Raw genomic sequence first — 19,796 nt, forward strand, 5'->3', positions numbered from 1 at the left:
AATTTTGAGTCGTTTTTTATTTTTAAAAATTTGCAAAGATTTCAAACAAACTTCTTTCACATTGTCAGTATGGGGTATTGTTTGTAGAATTTTGAGGAAAATATTGAATTTAATTCATTTTGGAATAAGGCTGTAACATAACAAAATGTGAAGTGCTGTGAATACTTTGCGGATGCACTGTGTATGTATGTACAGTTGTGCTCAAAAATTTACATAGAATTTATGATTTCTTGGCCATTTTTCAGAGAATATGAGCGAGAACACAAAACTTTTCTTTCACCCACAGTTAGTGTTTGGCTGAAGCCATATATTATTAATAAACTGTGTTTACTCTTTTTAAATCATAATGGCAACAGAAACTACCCAAATGACCCCGATCAAAAGTTTATATACCCTGGTGCTTTTGGCCTAATAACATGCACACAAGTTGACACAAAGGGGTTTGAATGGCTATTAAAGGTAACCATCCTCACCTGTGATCTGTTTGCTTGCAATTAGAGTGTGTGTGTGTGTGTGTGTGTGTGTGTGTGTTTGTGTGTGTAAAAGGTCAATGAGTTTCTGGGCTCCTGACAGACCCTTGCATCTTTCATCCAGCGCTGCACTGATGTTTCTGGATTCTGAGTCATTGGAAAAGCAAAAGAATTGTCAAAAGATCTGCGGGAAAAGGTAGTTGAACCGTATAAAACAGGAAAGGGATATAAAAAGATATCAAAGGAATTGAGAATGCCAATCAGCAGTGTTCAAACTCTAATCAAGAAGAGGAAAATGAGGGGTTCTGTTGAAACCAAACCACGGTCAGGTAGACCAACTAAAATTTCAGCCACAACTGCCAGGAAAATTGTTTGGGATGCAAAGAAAAACCCACAAATAACTTCAGGTGAAATACAGGACTCTCTGAAAACATGTGGTGTGGCTGTTTCAAGATGCACAATCAGGCTCGGTTCACACGGGGGCGACTTGTCAGGCGACCTAGCCGCCTGACAAGTCGCCTCCCGTTCTGTACAATGGAACCGTTCTAATCGGAGCGACGCAAGTCGCTCCGACTTAGAAGAAAGGTTCCTGTACTACTTTGGGGGCGACTTGCATAGACTTCTATACAGAAGTCGTCTTGCAAGTCGCCCCGGCAGTCGTGTGCAGGTCGCCTCGGTGAGGCGACCTGCAAGTCGTGCCGCGTCTAGTGTGAACCGGCACTAAGGAGGCACTTGAAGAAAGATGGGCTGCATGGTCGAGTCACCAGAAGAAAGCCATTATTGCTCAAATGCCACAAAGTATCCCACTAATGATACGCCAAACAGCGCAGAGACAAGCCTCAAACCTTCTGGCACAAAGTCATTTGGAGTGATGAGACCAAAATTGAGCTTTTTGGCCACAACCATAAATGCTTCATTTGGAGAGGAGTCAACCAACTAGGCCTATGATGAAAGGTACACCATTCCTACTGTGAAACACGTAGGTGGATCGCTGATGTTTTGGGGATGTATGAGCTACAAAGGCACAGTAAATTTGGTCAAAATTGATGGCAAGATGAATGCAGTATGTTATCAAAAAATACTGGAGGAACATTTGCATTCATCAGCCATGTATATAATATGGGATTCTGCACAGAAAGTCCGCCCTGTAGCAGTAAATCTGCTATGGGGTTAAAGACCAACGTGTTTTTTTCAGAGTTTTGGATTGAGTGGGGAAGATTTGGAACCCTTTAAAGATGCGGTTACAGAACATTACCATTGAAATTAATGGAGGTGGCTGATAACGGTCTTAAAGTGGTAGTAAAGCCATGTTTTGTAAACTTGCTGACAGGAAGGATATTTATGACAGAAGAGACCGTCAGTCTCTTCTATCATAAAATCTTACTCCTGCCTGTCAGCGCATGCGCAGCTCAGTATACGTTTATGGCCCACAGTGGTGTCATCGTGGCCCAGCCACTCAAGTGGTTGAAGACCGGGAACCCGGAAGGAAGACCGGATAAAGCTGGAAGGACCTTGGACTCTCCAGGTAGATCACACCACAGTGCCAGCGGGCTTCTTTGACAGGTCTGCCATAATCTTCTATTTTGATTGTAAGAGCAGAAAGAAGAGAAAAATCTCCCCCCATCCTGTTTTTAGACAGGTGTCTGACCGAACAGGAACTGAGGAGGAATCGTCCCATGCCTTGATAAATGTGTCCTGCTTGGCTCTTTAACATCTCACTATGGTGGGATTGCATCATGATGCAGAAAAAGTGGGCTTTCTGTGTGAAGGTGTGTTGGCAACATATTCTACCAATTATATACTACACCATTCCGCTTGTTGGTTGTCGCAGCACCCACGCTATGGTTGATTCTAGAATGGTGTGCAATGGGAATATGTTTATTAACCTCCCCAAAGGGAACACGGGCAACAACAACAAAAACATTCTTGTGGACTGAGGAAACTTTAGAGACACCATCAGGATTTTATTTACTTTGGCCGGAGCTGGGCTTTTGGACACATTTTGTATAGATGTTTAAGTGTAAAACTTATTTAAAAAAAAAAAAAAAAAGAATCAAACATGTCTTACTTACCTTCTCTCTGCAATGGCTTTGCACAGAGCATCCTTGATTCTCATCGTTGTCCTGGCTCCCTCTCTCAAGTACCCCCATAATAGTGCTACACATTGGTTGCAGGATACTGTTCTTTGTTCTTAATACAAGTCTACCAGTCAAGTTTATATGGAAAGAATGCACTTCCTATGTGTATGGGATATCACAACAGCTGTTGATCAAGGAGTGACTGCAGTGAAAATAGGCCACCACTAGAGGGAGCAGCTTAAAATTGGTATATTTTTTACGATAATGGCAATATAGTGTAGTAAATACGTTCAATAAAAATAGTCACTGCAAATTGCGACCCCATAAGCCTTCATTGCTACAACAGGTTGCACTCAGAAAATAGCAGAAACTAGAACGTGCATGGTGTGGAATCACTGAGCTAATGGTAGTACTGCATGGCCATTTTTTAGAGAGCCATTTCAGAGGCAGAAGCAGCTAAGGTGACCAGACGTCCCTGGTTTCCAGGGACAGTCCCCAGACTGAGAACACTGTCCCCGGTTTTGTCCCCGGACTGGGCATCCCATGCTGGCTGAGAAACAGCCTGGTGACTCGGAGGCCGACACCCCCTGCTGCACAATCTCACTGCTGCTGTTCAGTGGAAGTGAGGTAGAGCCAAAAATTTACTTTGTGGAGGGCTGAGACCGGGAGATGAGCAGATGGGGGGGTCCTGTTTGTATACAGGCAAGGGCAGTGGGGGAGCAGGGGTCAGAGCTGATGCAGCTGCATGCAGAGTTTAGCAGTTGTTGGGAAAGGGCTAATAGGCTGCTGATGAGATAATATGTGAGAGAAGGGTGCAGAGGTGAGCTATGGTTGTGGGGGCGGAAGGGTCCTCTGTGCATAGCAAACCTCTGAACCCTGCACTCTATGCCTAACACACTCCTGTGTATTATGCATTTCTGTGGCCAGTGCTCTGTGTATTATGAAGTTCTGTAAAAAGGAAGAACAAGGCGCGCCAAACTAAGTGCAGCATGTGGTGAACATTTCAATTATGAAATAAAACAGCCAAATGGCTACTCACATAGTGAGAATCAGGCGAATAGAATAATAATGGTAGTAGGGTCCATGGTCACTGTAAGGTGCGGGGTGTCATCGGTAGGGGCGTCCCAGTGGCTTCCTGGTAGATTGCCAAGGATAGGGCAGCGGAGTAGCCTGGATGACCGGCTAGAGCAGCTTCCGTTCTCAGAGATAGCCAGAACCGGAAGAGCGTACCAGCGTGGAGTGCAAACACGATGAGGTCTGTGAACCCGGAGGTGACGTGTCATATGACGCGCTTCAAAGCTTCCGCTTTTTCCTCAAGGTAGCTGCCGCTGGTGCATCCGAACTGACACCTTTCATCTATTGCTGGGACTATTAGTACTTATTCTTTTAGCAGTATTATTATTATTATTCATGTTTATCATCCTATTCAGATTACTGCTATCATTGATATATTAGATTGCTGCTACTATTATATTGTTTGGTTGGTTCTTGCACCATCTCTTCCTTTTCTGTCTTATGCAGTTCTGTGCACAGCGCTCTGTGTACAATGCAGTCCTGTACCCAGCACTCTGTGTATTATGCAGGCCTGTGCCCAGCGCTCTGTGTATAAAAAAAACTATGTCCCCGAATTTCTTTTTAAAAATCTGGTCACTTTAGAAGCAGTACATTACATTTACAGTGCCTCACTAAAGTATTCACCCCCCTCCCCCTTGGATTTTTACCTAATTTGTTACATTACAGCCTTTAGTTCAATGTTTCTTTAATCTGAATTGTATGTCATGGATCAGAACACAATAGTCTAAGTTGGTGAAGTAAAATTAGAAAAATATATACATAAAACTATTTTTCAGAAATAAAAAAATTATAACTGGCATGTGCGTATGTATTCACCCCCTTTGTTATGAAGCCCATAAAAAGCTCTGGTGCAACCAATTACCTTCAGAAGTCACATAATTAGTGAAATGATGTCCACCTGTGTGCAATCTAAGTGTCACGTGATCTGTCATTACATATACACACCTTTTTGAAAGGCCCCAGAGGCTGCAACACCTAAGCAAGAGGCACCACTAACCAAACACTGCCATGAAGACCAAGGAACTCTCTAAACAAGGAAAGGACAATGTTGTTGAGAAGTCAGGGTTAGGTTATAAAAAAAATATCACCCCAAAGACATGCTGGTAGGATCCTGTCTAAATTGTCCCTAATATGTATGAATGTGAGTTAGGGACCTTAGATTGTAAGCTCCTTTAGGGTAGGGACTGATGTGAATGTACAATGTATATGTAAAGTGCTGCGTAAATTAACGCCGCTATATAAGTAACTGAAAAAAAAAAAAAATCCAAATCTTTGATGATCCCTAGGAGCGCCATCAAATCTATCATAACCAAATGGAAAGAACATGGCACAACAGCAAACCTGCCAAGAGATGGCCGCACACCAAAACTCACGGACCGGGCAAGGAGGTCATTAATCATAGAGGCAGCACAGAGACCTAAGGTAACCCTGGAGGAGCTGCAGAGTTCCACAGCAGAGACTGGAGTATCTGTACATAGGACGATAATAAGCCATATGCTCCATAGAGTTGGGCTTTATGGCAGAGTGGCCAGAAGAAAGCCATTACTTTCAGCAAAAAACAAAATGGCATGTTTTGAGTTTGTGAAAAGGCCTGTGAGAGACTCCAAAAAATGTATGGAGGAAGGTGCTCTGATCTGATGAGACTAAAACTTTACTTTTTGGCCATCAAAGAAAATGATATGTCCAGCGCAAACCCAACACATCACATCACCCAAAGTACACCATCCCCACAATGAAACATGGTGGTGGCAGCATCATGCTGTAGGGGTGTTTTTCAGCAGTCGGGACTGGGAAACTGGTCAGGGTTGAGGGAAAGATGGATGGTGCAATACAGGGATATTCTTGACCAAAACCTGTACCACTCTGTGTGTGATTTGAGGCTAGGACAGAGGTTCACCTTCCAGCAGGACAATGACCCCAAACACATTGCTAAAGCAACACTTGAGTGGTTTAAGTGGAAACATGTAAATGTGTTGGAATGGCCTAGTCACAGGCCAGACCTCAATCCAATAGAAAATATGTGGCCAGACTTAAAGATTGCTGTTCACAAGCGCAAACCTTCCAACTTGAAGGAGCTGGAGCAGTTTTGCAAGGAGGAATGGGCAAAAACCCCAGTGGTAAGATGTGACAAGCTCATAGAGACTTATCCAAAGCGACTTGGAGCTGTGATAGCTGCAAAAGGTGGCTCTACAAAGTATTGACTTTAGGGGGGTGAATAGTTATGCACATTGACTTTTTCTGTTTTTTTGTCCTATTTGTTGTTTTCTTCACAATAAAAAAAAAACATCTTCAAAGTTGTGGGAATGTTCTGTAAATTAAATGAAGCAAATCTTCAAAACATCCGTGTTAATTGCAGGTTGTGGAATGGTGAAAAAACCCATCCTTTCTGCTGTGTGTCTCTGTGTGCCCCACGATGCATGGAGAAGAGAAAGAGCAGCAAAGAATTGTCTGAGGATTTTAGAACAAAAATTGTGGAAAAGCATGGACAATCTCAAGGTTACAAGTCCATCTTCAGAGATCCTAATGTTCCTGTGTCCACTGTGCACAATATTATCAAGAAGTTTAAAGCCCATGGCACTGAGTGTAGCTAATCTCCCTGGCCGAAAGAAAAATTGATCAAAGAATACCCGAGGAAGCCAAAATCTTTTGGGGAGAATATGCTGTGGACAGATGACACAAAATTACAGTTTAAAGTGTAAGTTCAGCTTTACAGAAAAATCTGTATGGTGAACTTACACAGGACCCCCATCTCACCCCCCGTCCCGCTGACCTGCATGGCGGCAATTGTCTGTTCTGAGCTCTGGTATAGCTGCCTTGCGGGGCACCGGGGCTTAATCACCTAAATGTACCCATCAGGAGGGACGTTTAGGAGCATTTGAAGTGGTCGGCGCTGACCAATCAGAACCCGTGTAACCCGTCATCAGCGGGGAAGAAGCGAGAAAGCTGAGAGGATTTCTAAGCGCCGGAGCCTTGAGTCTGCTACACGGCGGCTCAGAATGGGTGATCACTGCCATGCGGGACAAAGGGGGGGGGGGGTAGGTGGGGGTGTGCCCTGTGTAAGTTCACCTTACAGATTTTTCTGTAAAGGTGAACTTACACTTTAACCACTTAAGGACTAAGCCTCTTTCTGAGATTTGTTGTTTACAAGTTAAAAGCAGTTTTTTTTTGCTAGAAAATTACTTTGAAACCCCAAAAATTATACTTTTTTTTTTCTAACACCCTAGAGAATAAAATGGCGCTCGTTGCAATACTTTCTGTCACACCGTATTTGCGCAGTGGTCTTACAAGCGCAATTTTTTTTAAATTAAAAAATAAGACAACAGTAAATTTAACCTAATTTTTGTTTATATTGTGAAAGATAATGTTACACTGAGTAAATTGATACCCAACATGTCACTCTTCAAAATTGTGCCCGCTCATGGAATGGCGACAAACTTTTACCCTTAAAAATCTCCATAAACAACGTTTAAAAAATTCTACAGGTTGCATGTTTTAAGTTACAGAGGAGGTCTAGGGCTAAAATTATTGCTCTCGCTCTACCGATCGCGGCGATACCTCACATGTGTGGTTTGAACACCGTTTTCATATGCAGGCGCTAGTCACGTATGCCTTCGCTTCTGCACGCGAGCTCGTTGGGACGGGGCGCGTTTAAAAAATTTTTTTCCTATTTATTTTACCTTTTTTTTATATATTTTTACACTGTTATAAAAAAATGTAAACATCCCTTGTAATAGGAAAAAAGCATGACAGGACCTCTTAAATATGAGACCTGGGGTCAAAAAGACCTCAGATTTCATATTTACACTAAAATACAATGAAAAAAAAAATTGTCATTTAAAAGAATGAAAAAAAAATGGCCCTTTAAGAGCTATGGGCAGAAGTGACGTTTTGATGTCGCTTCAACCCTGTAATGCTATGGAGAGGGGTGGGGGCCATCTTCCCCTCACTCGTCTCCATGTCAGGCCACAGGAAGGACCCAATTGCTTCCGCCGCTGCCGACGGCTCCGGTAAGCGGCGGAGGGCACCGGAGCACGGCGGGAGGTAGGGGCCCTCTCCCGGCGCTGATAAAAGTGATCTTGCAGCGAATCTGCCGCAGAGACCACTTTTATCTTAAACCGGACCGCTCACTGAAGAAGAGGATATCGGGGTTTTGGCAACTAGCTGCTGCCATAACAGCAATAACCTCCTTCAAAGTGCTGACGTATAACGACGGTGGTCGCTCCAGAAGTGATTAAAGAAAAGAATACAGTCAAACATGGTGGAGGTTCACTGATGTTTTGGGGTTGCTTTGCTGCTTCAGGCACTGGACCTGCTGCTGTCAGTCAGTCAGCCAATCAAGAGAATGGGGTGGAGCCGGGCTGCAGCTCCGTGTCTGAATGGAGACAGGGAGCTGTGACTCGGCTCGGGTGCCCCCAAAACAAGCTGCATGCTGTGGGGGCACTTGACAGGAGGGAGGGGCCAGGAGCACAGAAGAGGCACCCAAGAAGAGGAGGATCCGGGCAACTCTTGTGCAAAACCATTACATAGAGCAGGTAAGTATAACATGTTAGTTATTTTTATTGAAAAAAAAAAACCAGACTTTACAATCACTTTAACTTCCCGCCGAGCGTACGCAGATGTGCGTACTCAGCTTTCGGGGGTTATACCGGGATGATGCCCGCAGCTGCAGGCATCATCCCAGTACTGTTTTGTAGAGCAGGCGATCGGCTATCCAGGTATAACAACCAATGCGGCTAAAAGCCGCTCGGCTGTTATACCGGAGCCGCCTCCTGCCGCTCTTACCGGGCCTCCCGTTCCATTGGGAGGCCCGATGACCAATTGGACGCCTCTGGCAGCTGGGGGCGGGCTGGAACGAAGCTGTGGGCGGGCTGGAACGAAGCTGTGCGTTCCAGCCTTCTAATTGTAAACGCGGAAGCAATGTCATGACGTCACTTCCCGTTTACTCAGCTCCAAATGGTGTCGGTTTTAAAAAAATACACAGAATTTCGGCGATCTGAATACTTTGAGGTGCAAAGGAGGGATCGGGGGTCTTTTAGACCCCCGATCCCTCCATAAAGAGTACCTGTCACCACCTATTACTGTCACAAGGGATGTTTACATTCCTTGTGACAGCAATAAAAGTCATCAAAAAAATTTTTTTTCTTTTAACTAAATATAAAAATAAATAAGAAAAAAAAAATTTAAAGCGCCCCGTCCCCGCGAGCTCGCGCAGCAAAGAAAACGCATACGGAAGTCGCGCCCGCATATGTAAACGGTGTTCAAATCACACATGTGAGGTATCACCGCGATCGTCAGAGCGAGAGCAATAATTCTAGCACTAGACCTCCTCTGTAACTCTAACCTGGTAACCGTAAAAAAAATTTAAAGCGTTGCCTATGGAAATTCTTAGGTACCGTAGTTTGTCGCCATTCCACGAGTGCGTGCAATTATAAAGCGTGACATGTTTGGTATCTATTTACTTGCCGTAACATCATCTTTCACATTATACAAAAAAAATTGGGGTAACTTTACTGTTTGTTTTTTTTTAAATTTATGAAAGTGTCCCTTTTCCCAAAAATTTGCGTTTAAAACACCGCTGCACAAATACCATGTGATATAAAATATTGCAACAATCTCCATTTTATTCTCCAGATTCTCTGCTAAAAAAAAAAATATATATATATATATATATATATATATATATATATATATATATATATATATTTGGGGGTTCTAAGTAATTTTCTAGCAAAAAACACCAAATTTCAAATAGGCTTAGTCATGAAAGGGTTAAGGCTGGGTTCACACTTATGGGAATTGGATGCAGATTTCTCCGCATTCAATTCGCATGGCAGGAGACTGTGACTGACTCTCAATGGAGCCGGTCCAAACATCTCCGGGGCGTCTTCGGAGTAAGTTGCACAGGGGTCCTGTGTGTCTTTGGCTCTGTTTCAGGTCCAAATTCAGGCAAATATTCGGGCCTGATTCGTCCTTGTCCACCGAACCCCTGCTGTGAGCCGCATTCAAATTACGGTATATGTGGAGTAGTTCAATTCTAGTGGGGAATAGGAGAAATTACCCACATCCCTAATATGGAACACAATAAACAACAGAAGACCCTCTGCCAGGACTTTAAAGGGCAATGACTCCAAAAAAATGCGTATGCCGCTCTGCGCAAAACCCTTGCACAGAGCAGGTAAGTATAACATGTTTGTTATTTTTAAAAAAAACAAACCTTTATAATCACTTTTATTTGAATGCGGAAAACAGAAGATCCTCTGGCTGGACTTTATAGGGCGATGACTCCAAAAAAATGCGTATGCAGAAAAATCTAAGTAAAAATACGTTTAATAATACTAAATCTAAAATGCGCGTGCCGCAGGCCGGGCACCCGCGATTGCTCCACACAGAGACAGAACGGAGATCTGTCAATGTAAACAGACAGATCTCCGTGTTGTCAGGGGTGAGAAGAGCGATCTGTTGTTCATACTAATTATTAACAACGATCGCTCTCCTCAGTCAGTCCCCTCCCCCCACAGTTAGAATCACTCCCTAGGGAACACGGTTAACCCCTTGATCGCCCTCTAGTGTTGACCCCTTCCCTGCCAGTGACATTTACACAGTAATCAGTGCATTTTTATAGCACTGATCGCTGTATAAATGCCAATGGTCCCAAAAATGTACCAAAAGTGTCAGATCTGTCGGCCATAATGTCGCAGTCCCGATAAAAATCACTGATCACCGACATTACTAGTAAAAAAAAAAAAAATATTAACAAAAATGCCATAAATCTTTCCCCTATTTTATAGATGCTATAACTTTTGCGCAAACCAATCAATATATGCTTATTGCCATTTTTATTACCAAAAATATGTAGAAGAATACATATTGGCCTAAACTGAGGAAAAAATTGGCTTTTTTAAAAAAAAATTGGGGATATTTATTATAGCAAAAAGTACAAAATATTGTGTTTTTTTTCAAAATTGTCGCTCCGGTCCTTAAGTGGTTAAGTGTGAACTCAGCCTTAATGTGGTGGCTTTATTAGTTTTCTTTTTGCAGAATATTTTTTTTTTATTTTCACTTGCGTGCCTGGCTTTTTCTTTTGCAGTTTTATATGTCTCTGTAAAACGAAGATGCAGCAAGCAAAGTCATAGTCTCATGATATGAAAAATTGTTCCAATAGTGTCACTAAGTATTATGCAGCGTACACACGGTCGGACTTTTCGGCTACAAAAGTCCGACAGCCCGTCCGACAGACTTTCGACGGACATTTGGCGGACTTTTGGCGGACTTGAGGCAGACATTCTAATGAACGGACTTGCCTACACACGATCACACAAAAGTCCGACGGATTTGTACGAGATGACGTACACTGGACTAAAATAAGGCAGTTGATAGCCAGTAGCCAATAGCTGCCCTAGCGTGGGTTTTTGTTCGTCGGACTAGCATACAGACGAGCGGATTTCTGGGTCCGGCGTAGTTACGACGTAAAGATTTGAAGCATGTTTCAAATCTAAAGTCCGTCAGATTTGCGGCTGGAAAAGTCCGCTGAAAGTCCGGGGAAGCCCACACACGATCGGATTGTCAGCCGGCTTTAGTCCGTCGGCGTCTGTCGGACTTTTGTAGACGAAAAGTCCGACCGTGTGTACGCGGCATTAAAGTCACTAGGTCAGTGTGATGACCAAGCAACTAGGCTGAGATGTCATCAGTCTGCTGCAGGCCGGTGATAGCATTTCCTCAGTCACCACTCCCCCAGTAATCACACTGGAAATTTTGTAGGAAACCACAAGTTGAGAGGGAGCAATAAGGATCTCATATTTGCCAGACTTTTGTGAACACAACCAAGAACTGTATACAGTAGGGAAAATAATTTTTTGATCCCCTGCAGATTTTGTAAGTTTGCCCACTTACAAAGAAATGAAGGGTCTTTAATTTTTATCATAGGTGTATTTTAAATGATAGCGATAGAATATTAACCAAAAATCCAGAAAAAACACATGATGCAGATTTTATAAATTGATTTGCAGTTCAGTGAGTAAAACAATTATTTGATCCTCTACCAACCAACAATAATTCTGGCTCCCACAGATTAGATACAGTATGTGCTCATGTGGTACACAGATTAGTCCTGTCAATTTAAGAAGGTGCTCCTAACGACAACTCGTTATGTGTATAAAAGACACCTGTCCACAGAATCTCTTTCTTCCATTTAAACCTCACCATCATGGGCAAGACCAAAGAGCTGTCAAAGGACATCAGAGACAAGATTGTAGACCTAAACAAGGCTGGAATGGGCTACAAGACCATCAGCAAGAAGCTTGGTGAGAAGGAGACAACTGTTGAAGCGATTATTCGCATATTGAAGAAATACAAAATAACCATCAATCACCCTTGGTCTGGAGCTCCATGCCTCATGGGGTAAGGGTTATCATGAGAAAAGTGAGGGATCAGCCCAGAATTACACAGGAGGAGCTTTTGAATGATCTCATTTAGTTGGGACCACAGTCACCAAACAAACAATTGGTAACACAATACGTCACCATGGATTGAAATCCTGCAGCACTCGAAAGGTCCCCCTCCTCAAGAAGGCACCTGTACAGGCCCATCTGAAGTTTGCCAATGAACATATATTCATGAACATGATTTAGAGAAGGATTGGGACAAAGGGCTGTAGTCAAATGAGACCAAAATAGAGCTTATTGGCATTAACCCCACTCTCCATGTTTGGAGGAAGAAAAATGCTGACTATGACCCTAAGAACACCATCCCTACAGTCAAGCATGGAGGTGGAAACATGATGCTTTGGGACTGTTTCTCTGCAAAAGGTACAGGCCGACTTTGCCGCAGTGAGGGGCCATGTATTGTACAATCTTGGATGAGAACCTTCTTCGCTCAGCTAGAACACTAAAGATGGGTCGTGGATGGGTCTTCCAGTATGACAATGACCCAAAACATACCACCAGGGCAACAAAGGAGTGGCTTAAGAAGCACATTAAGGTCATGGAGTGTTTAATTGGAGTGCCAATAATTTAATAATAGTAGAAAGGGGTACCTACATCCTATTAGATTGGAAACATTTGTATTTGAGGCTAGTGGACTTTAATGATACTGTAACAATTTAAAGTACAAAAAAGTATAAAACAAGTAAAACTGTATTGAATTAACATCAACATATTAAAACATACATATTTATTTAAAAATTATATATCTCTGTCCATTCATTCAGGGGGGGAGGGGGGGTACAACTAACAAAAATGGCAGTACCAGTTGACCCTGTGTCCGATAAATTGGCATGCCAATTTAACGGACACAGGGTCAGCTGGTACTGCCATTTTCAAAAAATCCAGAAAAAACACAACACAAATCTTATAAACTGAGTTGCAGTTCAATGAGTAAAATACGTATTTGATTCCCCAGCGAAACATGACTGGCAAGCACAGAAGTAAGACATTTCTTGTAGTTGGTTACCAGGTTTGCACACGTCTCAGGAGGGATTTTGGTCCACTCTTCTTTACAGATCTTCTCTAAATCCTTAAAGGTTTCTTGGCTGTCGCTTGGCAACTCGAAGGTTCAGTTCCCTCCCTAAATTTTCTATAGGATTAGGGTCTTGAGACTGGTTAGGCCACTCCATGACCTTGGAGAAATTTGTATTTGTGGCTAGTGGACTTTAATGGTACCGTAACAATTTAAAATCCAAAAAAGTATAAAACAAGTACATTTTTATTGAATTTATTTACATTCGGGTAGGAACTGCTCTCCATCACTATATTCAATGCCCCCTAAAGAACAGAGGATTCAAGCAGGAGACTTAGCCCACCAAAGTCAATTTTTTAAAATACCACCTGTAGGTGTATTGGCCTTTTTAAATTACTTTGTTAGCTTATTAGATTGAACTAACAACTAGTATTTACAGTAAAGCAGTGATAAAGCTGGGAAGCTCGAGCTGAGAATTGGATAGAAAAGATGCATAAGCAAAATGTGAAATTCTCATTTCAAAACGATCAGTAGATCCAGGTCTAGCAGGAATTCTATGCATATCGTGGTGCTTTCTGTACAAGTCAAGCCTAACCTTTACCCCCTGTATGTCCTTCAACGTAATGGGTGTTTGGGATCAGTGGGCCCAAAATATATCAATTTTACCATCGCAAGAGAATAGACAACACAAGTACTGTAAAGCAGCTACTCTGGTTTATTGAGTACGGGTTACATTTTTATAGCCAGTGAGCAAGTCTTGGGTCACACCTATGTGGTTTTTCAGTGCGTTTTCGGTTTTGCTGCGCACTACATTCCATTTAACATAGTTTCCTATTGGTCAGGTTCACATCTCTGCCTTTTCCACCAGTGCCTTTTTGCAAAGGGTCAGGGACTTTTTTTTTGCCCCACAGCATGTTGTATAGACTTCAATGGCAAAACAGCAAAAGTGCATCAAAAACACAGTGCTTGCCTTTTTGATGTGTTTCTGCTGGATTCTCCCGCCTGACAACAGGCACCTCCCAAAAATGCATTAAAAGCATGTGAAAAATGCATTAACCGCAACCTGCATAGGCATGAACCAGTATGAAGGGAGACTGGGCTTAAACAAAATATAAGGGAGTCCAGGCTTACACAATACAATAGTGATAGGAGGGAGTCCTAGGTTACACAGCCCAGTAGAAAGCCATCCTGAAATACACAACACAATAGAAGAGCGTTCTAAGTTACACAACACAACACAATAGAATATAAAGGGGTCCTGGGTTACAAAACACAACAGAAGGGAGTTCTAGGGGCACATCATGATAGAAGGTAGTCCTTGGTTACTTAACAAAATAGAAGGGAGTCCTGGGTTACCCCAAAAATTTAAGGGAATTTGGGGTTACACATACAAAAAGTAACAGAACTCATGTAAGTAATACAAATATGGAGGTCAAGTTCCAAAATGGCTACACTTCTGTCAGTAAAATCTAATTTCCCCTTCATTTGCGACACGATTGACCATTAATAAGGCTCACTGGGGAGGGGGGGGGGGGGGGTTCAAGCTGAACGTTTACAAGAAAAAGTTAAGATTTGCATATAACTTCGTGACTCTATTTTCCTGGACCTAATGATCATTTTAAAATGTGGTCAATACAGAAATAAACCCCTGCTTATGTACAATGGATATAAAAAGTCTACACACCCCTGTTAAAATGTTAGGTTTCTGTTACACCCCTGTTAAAATGTTAGGTTTCTGTGATGTAAAAAAATAAGACAAAGATAAATAATTTCAGAAATGTTTCCACCTTTATTATGACCTATAATCTGTACAACTCAATTGAAAAACAAACTGAAATATTTTAGGGGGGGAAGTAAAAATAAAAAACTAAAATAATGTGGTTGCATACTATAAGTGTGCACACCCTCTTATAACTGGGGATGTAGCGGTGTTCAGAATTAGACAATCACTTTCAAACTCATGTTAAATAGGAGTCAGTACACACCTGCCATCATTTAAAGTGCCTCTGGTTAACCCCAAATAAAGTTCAGCTGTTATAGTAGGTCTTTCCTGACATTTTCTTGGGACGCATCCTACAGCAAAAGCCATGGTCCGTAGAGAGTTTCCAAAGCATCAGAGGAATCTCATTGTTAAAAGGTATCAGCCAGGAGAATGGTACAAAAGAATTTCCAAGACATTAGATATACCATGGAACACAGTGAAGACAGTCATCATCAATTGGAGAAAATATGGCACAACAGTGACATTACCAAGAACTGGACACCCCTCAAAAATTGATGAAAAGACAAGAAGAAAACTGGTCAGGGAGGCTGCCAAGAGGCCTACAGCAACATTAAAGAAGCTGCAGGAATATCTGACAAGTACTGGCTGTGTGGTACTTGTGACAACAATCTCCCGTATTCTTCATATGTCTGGGCTATGGGGTAGAGTGGCAAGACGGAAGCCTTTTCTTATAAAGCAAAACATCCAAGCCCGGCTAAATTTTGCAAAAACACATCAAAAGCATGTGGGAAAATTTGTTATGGTCTGATGAAACCAAGGTTGAACTTTTTGGCCATAGATCCAAAAGATATGTTTGGTGCAAAAACAACACTGCACATCACCAAAAGAACACCATACCCACCGTGAAGCATGGTGGAGGCAGCATCATGCCTTGGGGCTGTTTTTCTTCAGTTGGAACAGTCAAGGTAGAGGGAATTTTGACCGGTTCCAAATACCAGTCAATATTCGCACAAAACCTTCAGGCTTCTGCTAGAAAGCTGAACACGAAGAGGAACTTTATCTTTCAGCATGACAACGACCCAAAGTATACATCCAAATCAACAAAGGAATGGCTTCACCAGAAGAAGACTAAAGTTTTGGAATGGCCCAGCCAGAGCCCAGACCTGAATCAGGTTGAAAATTTGTGGGGTGATCTGAAGAGGGCTGTGCACTGGAGATGCCCTCGCAATCTGACAGATTTGGAGTGTTTGCAAAGAAGATTGGGCAACTATTGCCAAGTCAAGATGTGCCATGCTGATAGACTCATACCCAAAAAGACTGAGTGCTGTAATAAAATCAAAAGGTGCTTCAACAAAGTATTAGTTTAAGGGTGTGCACACTTATGCAACCATAGTGTTTTATTTTTTTTATTTTTACTTCCCTCCACCTAAAAGATTTCAGTTTGTTGTTCAACTGAGTTGTACAGTTTATAGGTCACAATAAAAGGTGGAAAAAGTTCTGAAATGATTTATCTTTGTCTCATTTTTTTACATCACAGAAACTTGACATTTTAACAGGGGTGTGTAGACTTTTTATATCCACTGTGTATATATATATATATATATATATATATATATATATATATATATATATATATATATATATATTTAAATTACATGATTAGTTTGAATTCCCTTGGTTTGTGACAGGTATACTTTAACTGTGCATGCTGTAACATCCTTCCATCATTCGCAGTGTTAGGTGTTATGTTTAGACAGGATGTTACGGATTCTCTCTAGGTGGGGGCTGAGTGGCTGGCTCAGCATAAAGCTCCAGCGGCCCCCATCTCCCAGAGGTATGTATAATCTCCCAGATTATCTCTCACTGAATTAACATCTCATCCCACTGACCTGATCCAGAATAGAAGCCTGCCAAATTTCACTCACACACATTCTGGGCGAGGACATGTCCCCACCACACATGTACACATGTAAAGTAGTCTCTCAGCCCTTCAAGATGATGGACCCAACATGGAGATCTGCTCAGGTCTGGTACTCCATCGTGGTAGCTTCATCATGGTATGGCGGGCCTTTTAATCAGTTAACCAACAGCATGGCACCAATTTCAGATCTGATCATCGTTCTGTGATGGACATAAAAACTGGAGATTGACTGGTACTAACGACTAGCAGCTTCTCTTTGCCATAGAGGTGGGCTGATCGTTTCTGGATTGGCAACGTTCTCTCCTTTTGTTTGCTGCTTGTCTCCATCCCTACTGGAGTCATTGGATTCACGTGGTACAAAGTTCCCACTTAATTCAGCACAATCCAAACTGAACATGTAAGTACACAATATTATAAGCAATTTGTTCATTTCTGATCTTTGACGCAAACTCAACCACATATATACCGCGAACAATAGATATAACATTTTACTATGCTGCTCTATATAGTACTGACTTTTTTCTAGCTGTGATTTACTGAGTACAGTACAGTGGTCATATACCTCCTACAACAGTTTTTGCTAGGTTGCTAGGGGTTCCTTGAGTAATAAAAAATCTCTAACTCTCAGATGAGTAATCATTGACAGTGATATTTGTAGATATCTCTAACTATATCTAGGTATCTCTAAGGAGGATTCTTCCCAATCTCTGCAAATGTAAGGAGCTTTCTTCTTACTGACCACCAATGTAAGGAACATTCTTCTTACTGACCACCAATGTAAGGAGCATTCTTTTCACTGACCACCAATGTAAGAAGCGTTTTTCTCACTGACCACCAATGTAAGGAACATTCTTTTCACTGACCACCAAAGTAAGGAACATTCTTTCCATTGACCACCAGTGTAAAGAAAAATCTTCCACCAATGTACGTAAAAGATCACATTAGTCTACCACTGTACCACATCCTACTCTATACACAAATATACATGGAGAAACAAAATTGCTACTCCATGAAATGTACTACAGCATGAGGCAAGCAAAGTATAAAACATATACTTTATTCATATCAATTTTAAATGAACATGGTGAACACTTTAAAAAACCCTATATGGGAAGAATACATAAATATTACCCTAGGAGAACTGAACATAGATACATATCCATTATAATAATCATAAAATTCCAATCTTGTGATGTCATAGCGTATAAGATGGTGTCTCATGATTCTACATCAACGCATTTCATGGTGAAAGCCATTTCTTCAGGATTGGGAGATTATTTAGTACAACCATTTTTCCAGCAGTATAACAGCTGTGCAATGTAGAGGTCTTGGGGGCGGATACAGGGGCCCATGGGAACCACACCACCCCTAAAGCTTCTACTACTTCCATCTTGTGAGGCATCCCTTTGGTAATTGACCCCCTTCTCCGTTTGGTGGTCCCTGAGTGGATTTGGTTCCCATGGGCCCCTGTTTCCACCCCCAAGACCTCTACATTGCACGACTGCTCTCCTCTTTAGTCTGGAGGTCCCAGTGCCCATGGTTGCCAAAAAAGAATGTCAAATTTCAATTCGTCCATCTTTTGATTCCACTTTTAAATTAGCTTTGGACCAGGGAAGACGGGATAGCACGGCAAATTGTGTTCACAGACAGTGGTTTTTAGAAGTATTCCTGAGCCCATGTTGATGTCCATCACAGAATCATGCCTGTTCTTTTCTTTTTTTTTTTTTTTTTTTTTTTCATAATTTTCATTTATTTTCAAAATATTACATATCAAGTAGAGTTTCCTGAAGTTGGGTTTTAAACACAATTCATTTTAACATTTACATCTAGCTTTTACTTGACTTCTCCAGTTATTTTTCATCATTAGTGTAAAGGAAAAGCAGTGGTTCAAAAAATAAAAACTACACTGGACTCAACAAATTATGTTTTGACCTTTAATCCTTCATAATGTACACTATCAGGGATGTGGTGGTAATAGTGTGTCCTCTGCCCAGATATTTTGCACTAAAAGTTGTTGTTTCACAGTGGCCAAGTGATTACTTAGCACTTCTGCCTGGCAGTAATAGAGTCGTTGGTTCAAATCCCAACCATGGCAGTACCTGCCTGAACTGTGCATGTTCTTCCTGTGCCTGTGTGAGTTTCCTCTGGGTACTGGTTTCCTCCCACACTCCAAAGACATGCTGGTAGGTTAATTGTCTAAATTGGCCCTACTACAGTATGTCTATGTATGAATGTGAGCTTGGGACCTTAGATTGTAAGCTCATGACTGATGTGAATATATATATATATATATACATAGTATCTCACAAAAGTGAGTACACCCCTCACATTTTTGTAAATATTTTATTATATCTTTTCATGTGACAACACTGAAGAAATGACACTTTGCTACAATGTAAAGTAGTGAGTGTACAGCTTGTATAACAGTGTAAATTTGCTGTCCCCTCAAAATAACTCAACACACAGCCATTAATGTCTAAACCGCTGGCAACAAAAGTGAGTACACCCCTAAGTGAAAATGTCCAAAATGGGCCCAATTAGCCATTTTCCCTCCCCGGTGTCATGTGCTGCATTCATATATCAGTGTTCTGTGTGGACCTAAAACAAATTCCTTCATGCTACATACCTATTAGTCTTTTTAGCTAGTTCAGAATACTGCCTTTCCACTTTATTAACCTATATTGTAAGTAAAATAAATGTGTACCCTTTTCTTACGACAGTAAGGTGGTTTTGGGACTCTGATGTAAGAGGGGACTCTAATGCACTCAAATATATTTAGGGAATGTGCAAACAAGACATGGAGAATGAAATAGTCAAATGCAGGTCATTTGGGGGCCAGTTAGCAATATTGATTATTGCCCATCAAGTACATTTATTCAATGGGAGTAACTCAGAAGGGATCCCAATAATCGGGCACCATCTTCTTTAACCCATAAACATAAGCCATATAAATTATACCATTTTTTTGTTTCAATTTTTTTTTTTTAAATAAAATAATCCCAGTTGTCTTCAAAATGCTTATCAGCAAAATTCATATTCTTTACATGTAATAACAGCTTTTAGACACAAGAGGGAAC

The 19,796-nt window shown here is 41.5% G+C and overlaps 1 protein-coding gene across 1 annotated transcript in view; it reads left to right on the top strand.

Annotated features, from left to right (window-relative positions):
- Window positions 1-16,661: 16,661 nt before the first annotated feature.
- LOC141107635 (estrogen-related receptor gamma-like) overlaps window positions 16,662-19,796 on the top strand; it is an 80,772-nt gene continuing 77,637 nt past the window's right edge. The window contains exon 1 of the mRNA XM_073598510.1: window positions 16,662-17,116. Within this exon, the coding sequence (XP_073454611.1) occupies window positions 17,115-17,116 (2 nt within the window). The 5' untranslated portion in view covers window positions 16,662-17,114. The remainder of the gene's footprint in view (window positions 17,117-19,796) is intronic.

The sequence above is a fragment of the Aquarana catesbeiana genome, linkage group LG09 (assembly GCF_042186555.1).
Source record: "Aquarana catesbeiana isolate 2022-GZ linkage group LG09, ASM4218655v1, whole genome shotgun sequence".
Taxonomy (NCBI): domain Eukaryota; kingdom Metazoa; phylum Chordata; class Amphibia; order Anura; family Ranidae; genus Aquarana; species Aquarana catesbeiana.